The 12,521-nt window shown below is 36.7% G+C and overlaps 1 protein-coding gene across 1 annotated transcript in view; it reads right to left on the minus strand.

Annotated features, from left to right (window-relative positions):
- LOC124722506 (calcium-dependent secretion activator-like) overlaps positions 1-12,521 on the minus strand; it is a 798,081-nt gene that overhangs the window by 148,362 nt on the left and 637,198 nt on the right. The window contains exon 21 of the mRNA XM_047247660.1: positions 7,172-7,325. Coding sequence (XP_047103616.1) covers positions 7,172-7,325 — 154 coding nt within the window. The remainder of the gene's footprint in view (positions 1-7,171; positions 7,326-12,521) is intronic.

A 12,521-nucleotide genomic window follows, 5' to 3' on the forward strand; every position in this document is an offset into this window, starting at 1 on the left:
TGAAACAAAGAACTGTATATAAAAGGGCATGTATTTTTCTATATGGTCCCTTTTTGTTACTTTGTCTGAAGTTAGATATTTTGAAAGCTGAGTCAACCTTAATAAAATACCAATCTACATTTCTCCAGAAGCATTGAAGAAAATTTTAAAAGCAACAACAAATACGAAGGAAATGACCAACGATATAGAGCTGTTCTTCATCAATTAACCAATAGTTATGTGCCAAACTACAAGGGACTCTTTTATAAAACATTTCACTTGAGTTCTCTTTTGAAAGACACTCAGATCCCGTAAAAAAATATCGACTTCAATTTAAGTAAATATAGATGTTTCAGTGTCTTAGTATAAATGTAGCCACATAAAACTGTGAACCAAGAACCAGTTAAAACAGCATGATCAACAACACAAACTACTCCTTCACACTGACAGCATGTTTATTAAGCACACATGAATGTATGGATGAAGTTGTACTGAGTACCTATACAGAGTGTACATCTGTTTATACATACACAGAATGTTCTAGTAAATTACAATATTCCAGAACCCTATTGATACCAAAAGTTTCAAATGATAAATAATTGTTGATGTTGGGAATCATATTGGAGACTTGTGCATCATCAGCCATAGACTGTAATTGTGGCATCGAAACTAAGAATGCACAACACATGGAACTTCTCTCTCACTAACATAAAATAGTGACCTGTTGTTTTGGAAAGAGCTATATTTTACTGCATCTGGACCAAGTCAGTGGTCCTTCATGTGATAACATTGGTGGATCCTTATGTTCTGGTTTGTTTCACATCCTTATTGTCACTGTAACATTTGAATGGAGTTACTTCCACTGAGTCAAAACAATCATCAGGCAGATCTTCATTTTCCTTTTAATGAAAGCTCCCATCATTAATATAGGCTTCAGAACTATTGTAGTACTTCATGCTAAGGGCATGGATAATGTCTCTGCAGTTTTGTCACCTATATGGATGATTATCATCCTCAGCTTCTTGGGGGACATCTGATGTATCACATAGATTATGATATAGGCCAACTTAATAACTCTTTAATAACTTTTATGTCAGCCTAACCTTCCACACATGTGTAAAATTCCAAAGTAGGTCTCATGAATTGTAGCTTACAAGTTGGTGATAGGCATGTAGCAATCATAGTCGTATGCTGTGCCCCCAAGGTCCCTATGTATGCCAGCTGCCTTGTTTCTTTCTTGCTGTTCTAGTGATGACGAGATGTTTCATGGATCAGGTTAAAGCAGAAACAAGATATCCATTGTTTTTCAGTCACTTGTCCATGGATCAGGAAAAATTACACAAAGGATGTAGTGTCTTGCTTAGCTATGTTATATCAAAATCCCAAGACAGGCAGAATTGTATCACAATCTCACCTTCTGTATATCTGTAAATCAATATATATCACATCATGAGTGTATCTGCTGACGCCATATTAAGACATTCCATGACATTATTTGACTGTGGATCGTAGGCAGTTGCCAACCTGGGGACAATATTGCAGCATGAAATTGCTTCTGTCATTAGCACTGACTGAAATAATTTTCCATGATCAGAGATCATTATGCATGGTGCTTCATGTGTCAAAATTATGTTTCTACAATAAATATGTCAATTTACATTACTCCAAGAGCCAAAAGAAACTCTTAGTCATATTTTGCTTACAGTATTGTTATAAATGGTTCAAATGGCTCTGAGCACTATGCGACTTAATTCTGAGGTCATCAGTTGCCTAGAACTTAGAACTAATTAAACCTAACTAACCTAAGGACATCACACACATCCATGCCCGAGGCAGGATTTGAACCTGCGACCGTAGCGGTCGCTCGGCTCCAGACTGTAGCGCCTAGAACAGCACGGCCACTCCGGCCGGCCCAGTATTGTTATAAATGTAGCTTAAAAGTAGTGTTATAAATGAATGAGTTTGGCAAACTCAACCCAGTGGAATCTACGTGTCTATGTTAGCAACTATGAGTTCAGTGTTAGTTTCTCTGAAGCACATAATTCACATTGTTTGGCTTAGTACCATTAATTAGTTGCATGATATGCCTAATGTTGAAAACATTTTCACATTCTTTTAATTTCAGGATAATAAAGCCTACAGGAACTCATTACTTAGTACCAAGAAACCACCAAGTAGAGAATGTAGCTACTATTAAATTCTTTATTTAGCATATGGATGTAAACCTGGACAGTAAGACCTATGTTCTCCATCTCACAAACAAGTTGAACTCAGTTCGATTTGTTTCATATTTAATCACATGGAATGTGTGAGAGCTGTATATTTTTCATATTTCCACTCTGTAATTACATATGGGATAACATTCCAGGAGAGAACTGAAGATGTTCATAACAGTTCCAACCTTACAAAAGTAGAGTGGAAGTACAGTGAAGCACCAAAGAAACTGGTATAGGCATGCGTATTCAAATACAGAGATACGAAAACAGGCAGAATACAGTGCTGTGGTCAGCAACTCCTATATAAGACAAGAAGTGCATGGTGCACTGTTAGAACAGTTACTGCTGCTACAGTGGCAAGTTATGAAGATTTAAGTGAGTTTGAACATGGTATGATAGTTGGTGCCTGAATCATGGGACATAGCGTCGCCGAGATAGCAATGAAGTGGAGATTTTTCCCATATGACCATTTTATAAGTGTACTGTGAATATCAGGAATCTCCTAAAACACCAAATCTCCAACAATGCTGTGGCCAGAAAAAGGACCAACAATGACTGAACAGAACTGTTCAACATGACAGAAGAGCAAACCTTCTGCAAATTGCTGCAGATATTAATGCTGGGCCATTAGCAAGTGTCAGCATGCAAACCATTCAACAGAACATCATCAATACGGACTTTTGGAGCTGAAGGCCCACTTGTGTACCCTTGATGACTGCATGACAAGAAGTTTTCCACCTTTCCTTGTCCCGTCATCACCGACATTGGACTGTTGATGACAGGAAACATGTTGCCTGATTGGATGAGCCTTGTTTCAAAATGTATTGAGCACATGGATGTGCACTGGTATGGAGATGACCTCATGAATCCATGGACCCTTCATGTCAGCAGGGGACTGTTCAAGCTGGTGGAGGTTTTGTAATGGTGTGTGGAATGTGCAGTTAGAGTGATATGGGACCTCTGAGATGTCTAGATACAACTCCCACTGGTGACACATATGTAAGCATCCTGTCTAATAGCCTGCATCCATTCATGTCCCTTGTGCATTATGATGGACTTGGGCGGTTCCAGCAGGTCAATGTGACACCCCAAACATCCGGAATTGGTATAGAGTGGCTCCAGGAACGTTCTTCTGAGTTGAAACACTTCTGCTGGCCACCAAACTCCCCAGACATGAATATTATTCAGCATATTTTATATGCCTTGCAATGTGCTGTTTAGAAGAGATCTCCACTCTCTCTTACTCTTATGGATTTATGAACAGTCCTGCATGATTCATGATGTCAATTCCCTCCAGAACTATTTCAGATGTTAGTTAAGTCCATGCCTGCCACATCATGTTGCAGCACTTCTGCATGCTTGCAAGGACCCTACACAATATTAGACAGGTGTACCAGCTTCTTTGGCTCTTCAGTACTGTTTTTCAACCAAATTGTATGGTTTTACTGTGTTTTACCTTACAATTCTTACTGCATATGATGAAACATATCTCATTAATTGTTTATTGGTCTGTATATTCTTTATTGTATCATATCAAGTGTTTATTTGAAAATATTCATATGAAATTGATATCTATTTGAACAAAAAATGAAATGAAAGGTATTTTTGTGACCTCACTTACATCTATTACCACATGATAAAATTACATTTAACAAATCAGTGATAATTAGCCTAGTAAGTACAAGTTAGGCAGACAGATTTCATTTTTTATTCATTTATGGGCATATGCCTTGCCTCCCAGTATATAACAGTGAGGAAAACCACATGTTCAAAGACTAACTCTATCTGCTCTCAACAATAAATACAACATTGTTTGTGAGCAGGCAACAGGCAGAACCAGCAAACTGCAAGAGTAAGGCAAGGCAAAGTTGAACGGAAAAAAGAGTTTTCACAGTCTGTTGTTATTATAGTTCTTTTATCAAGCACATGACACACACACTTCTAAAATTTGTGGGTGTACCAAGTTGTGAATGCTCCCTCCCCCCTTCCCCCTCTCTCCCTCCCTCCCCCTCCAAAATTAAACGTTCTTTGATGCATAGTATCACATTTCAGTCCTTTGCATACACAAAAGCCCTCACCCTTAAAAACATTATGACATGACCAGAACACCACAAAACATCTGCAGCCACAGTAGATGAATTTGTGGCACTACTGATGGAGAATGTTTTCATCAGCACATTATGTTACAGCAGTTCACCAGAAGCACATTAAAAATGGGAATAATAAAGGAAATTTTTAGAAAAATATTCTGAAAACTGACAGTTACTTTGAGAAATAACAAACTGGATTTACTTCATCTGTTATTGTTTCAGCTCTGATAATAACTAATTTTTATTTCTTTCTCTGACCTTTGCCCTACCTTGATATAATTACTTACATAATTCACATACTCTACTTACATAAATATTTCAAAATGCAATGTAGGCTAAATTTCAATTAGAATGAATTTAGATGATTATTATTTTTTATGTGCTGATTTCTCTAACGTATGTAGTTTTCACGAAGGCATGGCTAACTGAAAGATATCAATAATTAAACTTTTTATTGCAGTATGAGCTAAAACTATCATGTGAGCTTAAACACATTTATGAGCATAGTGACACCTCTCATTATAAAGATGGGCATTCAAAATTTTTCAGTAATGTAGATCAGATCCTCTTAAACCAATTAACTTACAGGATAATTAAAAGTAAATTTAAAAGTAGTTACATTTTTCATTTCAGTTTTTACCTCTGTACTTGTTAGATTCCTATCTTTTATGTCATACTTTTGTTGGTCTGCTTTTTATGCACAAAGTGGCATACTTTGTTAATGGATTAAGCTATGAATCAAGATTTTTGAATAGTTTACATTAATTTTCAAAATGGGGCTTGCACCTGTAAATAGGGTGTACCCAATTTTTCTACTTTCCTGAAGCACCACATATTTTGTACCCAAATTTTTGCATAATACCTACAGACCATCTTTTGTAACAAAATCCATCCTAGTAGCTTTTCAAATGACTATGTAGTGCCTAAAATAAAAGTTTTTCTCATACTTGAGTCTTTAAATAGTTGGATGCCACCCAAAACTTTCAAACTGTGACCAGCAAGCCATCACATAATATCTATGTGCAATCTGTCTGTAAACATGCTTACACCTCTGTGAAAGTCTGGTGCACTGAGTAAACAAGCAACACCTATGTCAAGCCTGCTCCCAATAATCACTATTGCAGTAACTATGAGCAGCCTTTCTACATAAATATGCGGGGGTCCGCAAAAATGTAGACACTCTTTGATAGTTTATATCTTTGGACCAAACTAACATATTGTTGCTATTATGTGCACTAGCATAGTCCATTGTTTTCTCAACAGATCTTGATGCACATTCTCTAGCAGATGACATTGCAGCAACAAATGAGATAAGAGTATCATTTGAGCACAGCAAGGCCACATTTAAGTGGTACTGGAAGTATGAAAACATGATGGAGGTACAGCAGCAATGGTGTAACGTGTACAGAAGTAAGCCACCAAAACCTACAATAATTTATCATGTTCGGGATAAATTTGAAGCCGATGATACTCTTCAGGATGTGCATAGGGAAAAGCCTGTCCGACCAAAAATATTAGCAGGTCCAGCTTCCAGACCTACTGTGTTGCAACATTTTACTATGTCACCTCAAAAATCTGTGAAGCAGTATGCATGTGAAATTGGGATGAGCCAATCAAGCACAAAATGAATTCTGCAGGCTACCAAGTGGATAGTATAAATTCCGAGATTGCTGCATTCTATGAAAGGTGATGACCCACGTCAAAAGATGGAGTACTGTGAGTGGTTTAAAGACATGTTTTGCAAGGATGAATGACTTTTAGAGATGGTTATCTGGTCTGATGAGGTGCAATTCCTACTGAACATTACTGTGAACCACCACAACTGCATGTACTGGACTGCTGAAAATCCTAACAATCACATGGACCAACATGTTAATCTACTAGAGGTTAATATGTGCTTGGCCTCAAATTGTGCAGTTTGATTGGCCCATTCATCTTTGAAGTTGAGGTGTATCTCCATATGGTGCAAAGATTGATTTTACATGCGATCTGAGAGAGCTTTGGAAATGAAAGATTTTATCTACAACACGATGGTGCTCCACCTCACAACAGAGATGTAAGAGCCTACTTGGGTGAAAGTCTACCTAATGAAGGATAGGTTGAAGAGGAGCTGTTGAGTACCTGTCAAGGTCTCTAGACCTTGCACCTCTTGACTTCTACCTATGGGGGGGGGGGGGGGGGGGGGAACTTGAAATATGATTTTTTTCAACATAAGCTGGGTACACTGATTGAGCTATGAGAAACCATCAAGGCACCTGTGAGGCTATCACACTGGCAACAATGATAGCTGTAGTTCAGTAAACAGTTCAGCAGCACAATGCTGTTTGGCTGCTAATGGGGGTCACTTAAAATAACTTTCCCCCCATCTCCCTGCCTGCAAGAATTTTAATGGTACATTTTTTTCCATTAATATTGACTATCAAAGTGTGTCTAAATTTTTCTATACTCCCTGCACACATCAGAATAGCTACCAATTAACATCTGGATTTGTACAGTAACTGGTTTACCAGCTAATTCTTTCACTGATGTGACTTTAATGAAAATGTTATTGTTTGTACTGTTCCTCTTGTTATTCTACCACTCTGTCATGCTGTTACTGTTTTCAATGATTAGTGTGGCACTGCACTATGACAGTTTTAGTATGAATATGTTGGAGATAATAATGTATAAGATGTGTGAATGTCAAATCAGAACTGGTCGTTGCACTGTTTACAGAGGTAGTAAATGTGGAAAGAACTGAGTAAATTACATCATTTGTATGATCCCTGCAAACACTTTTCAGCTACTTCAGCTAGTGTGATACTATTAGGCTTGAAATTCTGTGTAGATTTTTTGTATTTCTTTATTGTAGACACAGAAAGAATTTTAAAATAGAGAAAGACATACCACATCCACTCCATCAACAGCACAAAGTTTAAAAGATTGATTCTTTGCATCAAGGACTACATTCACCATGGCACACATTTCTGAAGGAATTATGTAATCAGTTGATGTAAATGTGACACCTTTCTTGAGCCACTGTTGAAAAGCTGTTTCTGTTCTGGTGAAAGAAGAGATAATATCAATTAGTAAAGCATATACAACCTTTGAAACAAAAAAATGACACTGTCCTCCTTGCCATTCAAAGATGCAGTATAAACACAGCTTTGAGTATTATGAGGTTATTGGGATGTTCTGAAAAAAAAAGAAAATAATTATAAAACTATATACAATAAATTGATGATGAAAATAAGCAGTACTTTAGGCTTGACTATGTAGTAGCTATTGTTGTTGTAAATATTGTTTGATTATGTTTTTGTAGCTAAATTTTGATTCTTCAGAATTATTTGCAGCATTGGATTACACGGTTCCATATATTACTATTACTATTACAAAAACTTGTACATTTAAGTTCAAAAAATGTCATGTGATAAAAATTATATTTAAGTTATACTAAGCATAGTTGTATGGTGCATGTAAATTTGTAACTTTTAAAGACTAATACTAAATGCTGAATGAGTATAATAGCATTTGTTATTCTGCGTAAGTCTTTTTTTAATGAAATTAACTGTTATAAGATGCATGTTCTGAAGTATGTCAATTGATAATACAGATCCATACATTTATTTCAACAATGGCATTTGTGCTATACAGTAGCAGTGGAGCAGTAGCAGTAGAGCTAGAAACATGTATGATGAACTGTATTTTGATAAAATTTGTGTTGATAATACTGCAGATGTTAACAATATGGTTTATAGTTACTAACTGATAAACATTTTGATTTTTCAGTGTATTTGTTTTAGATGAATGCTTGTTTAGGTATGATTACTTTAATACATTGAGCATCAGTGGTTTCACCTGAAATAATCATTTTACTAATTTTTTTGTGAGTACCAGTGCCTTTAGTATGTAACCATTAATACTGTTGCAAAACAGAGACATCAACAGGTACACTGAGATATTTCTATGATTTTAGTGCATTTTAGCAGTCATTTCCAGCATTCGAAGCATTGAAATTGTGCTACATGATTGAAGGAGGTTGTAGATTTTGTATCTGAGTTTGTACTAATGCTTTTGTGAGTGATTTCAAAATGAAACCACTGAGGCAATATGTAACTTTGGTAAAAATTTTATTTAATTTTAGCCCCAATTTTGCTTGTTATTTAGGAGTCTAATTTGGTTTAGGAATTATGAGTGTATTAAAGTTTTGAGATGTGTGATTCTATCTAGGAAAAATGAGAATTTGCTTTCAAATATATCACATGAAATGATGGGTGGTTGAAAACTGTGGTTTTGAAGTAAAACTATCTAGTAAGAACAATTGATTGTTTACTTTTTGCCTATTTATTCTTCGTTCACTGCTTACTACAATAATAAAGGGGAATTTTGTGAAAAGTTTTAAAATTTTATTACAAAGTGAAACCATGTCCTCAAAACAACTGAATGTTTACTTTTTGCCAATTTCTTTTTGTATTCTTTGCTTACTATGCCAATAAAGGTTCATTTTCTGAAAAATTTTAAAAGTAGGTTTACCTTTCATACTGTTAGGACTCAGAGGGTTAATAGGAAAAAGATGTCTCCAGATCAGAAGGAATATCATACCGAAACTTAATGAAACCAAAGTTTTCAGCCAAAAACATGGTAAGTCATACTTTTCATGGAATTATTTCAGATCAATTTGATAAAATTATTTAATTTTATATAGTTTATTTTCATAGTAGCCAACAACAGCCTTGCCACAGTGTTAACAACAATTCTCATCAGTTTACTGAAAATAAGTACTGTCGGGCTGGGCTAGCACTAGGATGGATGACCATCCAGTATGCCAAGTGCTGCTGGCAAGTGGGGTGCACGCAGGGGTCTTGTAAACTAACATAAGATGGAAGAAGTGAAAGAATGGTGTGCTCTCCCCCCCCCCCCCCCCCTTCCTCTCCCCGTCCGAATATGAGGATGGCTGAGGATTCAGTACAATTGGGCCTTTATAGCTTGTTCATGTGGAGATTAATTCAGTTTAATTTTCATAGTAATACATATTTCCTTGAAGAATATGGCATGTGCATCAGCTCACCTTGAGAGCAACAGCGTGCATTCAAGTACATGTTTAACAGGAATGTCCATTATTTTAATGAGTGCAGTATCATACATAGTTTATTTCAGATGTGCAGTAAAGCAAAATGCTCAGTTACATGCTATATCAGTTACACAATACGTGAGGAGATGTCCTGATAAAAAGTATAATGCAGAAAAAGAAATTAATGTTGTACCCAAGAAAATCTAGTCCTACATAAAATCACTAGGGGATCTAATGCTTCTATGCAGTCACTCATTGACCAGTCTGGTGTCCAGTAGAAGATAGCAACAGTAAAGTAAAACTTTAAAATTTTGCATTTAAAAAATTGGTTATGCAGGAGAACCATACAAACTTACTGTTGTTTGACTACTGAATAGACACCCATGTAATGGGCATTGTAATAAGCGTCACTGGTGTATAGAAATGAAACAGTTAGAAGCACATAAGTCACAAGGTTCTGACGCCCAACCAACTGGAGAACAGCACAAATGAGCCCTGTACATAAGACAGGTACAAGAACAGACCCACAAATTTACAGACCAATAGCTGTAACATAGTTTTGCTACAGAATCCCTAAACATTTTCTCTGATTGAATATAACAAATTTATTTCAGAGAGAAAAGCTTGTGTCCACTAATCACCATGGTTTTATAAAGGATTGCTTATGTGAAACTCAGCTTTCTCTTTTCCCACATGAGATCCTATGAATCATGGATGAAGGGTGACAGATGGAGCCCGCATTCCTAGATTTCTGTAAAACATTTGCCACGCTGCCACAATGCTGACTGTTAATGAAGATACAACCACATGGAATAGGTTCCTAGATAAATGAGCGAATCAAAGACTTTGTAAGTAACCAAACCCAATATGGTGTCCTTGACAGTGAATGTTCAACAGAGACAAGTATATCATCAGGAGTGCCCCAGGGATGTGTGAGAGGACCACTGTAATTTTCTATAGGCAAATTAAAAAAGAAGAAAAGAATTATCACATGGTATTGATGGCTGGGAGTCCCCACATGGGGAATTTTGGCTGCAGATTTGCAAGTCTTTTCAGTTCACATCACAATGAGTGACTTGTGCATTGCTGGTGATGAAATGATGATGAGGACAACACACTACCCAGATCCTGAATGGAGAAAATTTCTCAACCTGATCTTGCTGCATGGCAGTCAAATGTGCTGACCTCTCAGTTAAGGTGGCCAACTTTCTATATATATAAATGATCTGGCAGAAGGGGTAAGCAGCAGTCTGCAGCTCTTTGCTGATGATTTCATGGTGTATGAGAAGATGTCATTGTTATGTGACCGTAGGAGGATACAAGACGATTTGGACACAATTTTTAGTTAGTCTGATGAATGGTAGCTAGCTGTAAATGTAGAAAAACGTAAGTTGATGATGATGAGTAGGAAAAACACACTCATAATATTTGAATACAGTATTAGTAATGTACTACTTGACATGTTGATTAAATAATATGGCATAATGTGGTAAAAGCAATATGAAATTGAATGAGCATGTAAATACGGCAGTAGGGAAGTCAAATGGTACCTTTAGTTTACTCGGTTCATCTGTAAAGGAGGCCACATATAGGCCACGAGTGTGACCCATTTGTTGAGTACTGTTTGAGTGTTGGAGATTCACACCAGTTTGGATTAAAGGAATACCTAGAAGGAATGTGACATTCATTTTGAGGAGCAATATTGAGAAAATTTAGAGAACCAGTATTTGAGGCAGACTGCAAAGTGATTCTACTGCTGCCAATGCTCATTTTGCCTGAGGACTCTGAAGATGAGATTAGAAAGATTAGGGCTCATACAGAGGCATGTAGACAGTTCTTGCAAATGCTCCTCTCCAGAGCCAAATGTTTACCGTTCCCTGTTGACAAATTGTATTACTGCCTCTTGATCTAGTCCACTAACATATAAATCTTTCTACTTAATTTAGTTGCCCTTCATCCTTTGGTTAACACTGTTGCTAGAAGTGCCTCACCATAACTGATATAAGTTTCTATGTGGACATCCTCAATGAGGTCTGTTCAGTTTGTTGCTGTTAGGTCCAATATATTTGTATCAATAGTAGGGTACAAACAATGTGTTCTAGGTCATTCTCAAAGAACACATTTACTTGTGTTTTGCAGGATGTCTCATCATGCCCATCACTTATGTAACTGTAATTATTCTATCTTGATTGCTACATGATTCAAGTCTGCTCCAGTGATGACAGTATTTATGGGGGACCTTATTCATTAGTAAGTTAAGTTTTATTTATGGTTTTTGATTATATCTGGAGATAAGTTTGGTAGTTGACAGAGGTATCCAATTATAAGTTTATGTCCTCTCTTGATAATGAGTCTCACCCAGACAATCTCACATGCTATTTCAATATCTATCTTGATGGACTGAGTTTCTTGTTCATTTCAACAAATACACCACCTTCATTCACAACAAGCCTACCTTTTCAATATGTATTTTTAAACTTTCTCAGAAATCTCACTGTTATCAACTTCAGGTTTTAACTAGCATTCTTTACTTAGTATTATGTGAGCTCCACTGCATGCTAGGAGTGCTTAGACTGGCAGTTTGCTATAAATGCTTTGAAAGTTAATCATTAAGACTTGATACAGTCAATCATTGCAGATGTTTCTTTGCACCTGGCTAGGAGTCTCTTATGCACTGTGCTCACATTACCCATTTACAGGGACCTTACAGTTCTTAACCCTGTCACTCAAGTCCAAAAAGTGCAGCCTAACTTGTCACACAGCCTTAAAAGTCTCTGGTTGAATCCTTCCACTCAGCTCAGAACCAGGGAGGCATGATCAGTTCTGGGGACAATTTAGAAAACTGTGAACTTCTAGGAATTCCATGAGCAAGACTAATCTTCTCAACCTCCTCTGCCAGTAGCTAGAATCATTAAAGTATGAAGTTGGAGCCCAGATAACAGACACCATTTGTCTCAAAAGCACACCTGATGTTCCTTCTGGTTTCTTAGTACCATTTTTTTCTATGGGACACCTTTATTTGCTGTACATTTGAACAGCAGATGATTAATAGATCCTACTCTTTTGCATTTGCTTCCTTATGAATCTTGACAGTAGGTTTCCCAACTAGTGAAGTGAGTCTCACTGGCTCAGTTTCAGTTTCAATAGAAGACACCAACTTGAATTTGTTGTTTAGGGGGCTGTCTA

Source organism: Schistocerca piceifrons, chromosome X, assembly GCF_021461385.2.
Source record: "Schistocerca piceifrons isolate TAMUIC-IGC-003096 chromosome X, iqSchPice1.1, whole genome shotgun sequence".
Taxonomy (NCBI): domain Eukaryota; kingdom Metazoa; phylum Arthropoda; class Insecta; order Orthoptera; family Acrididae; genus Schistocerca; species Schistocerca piceifrons.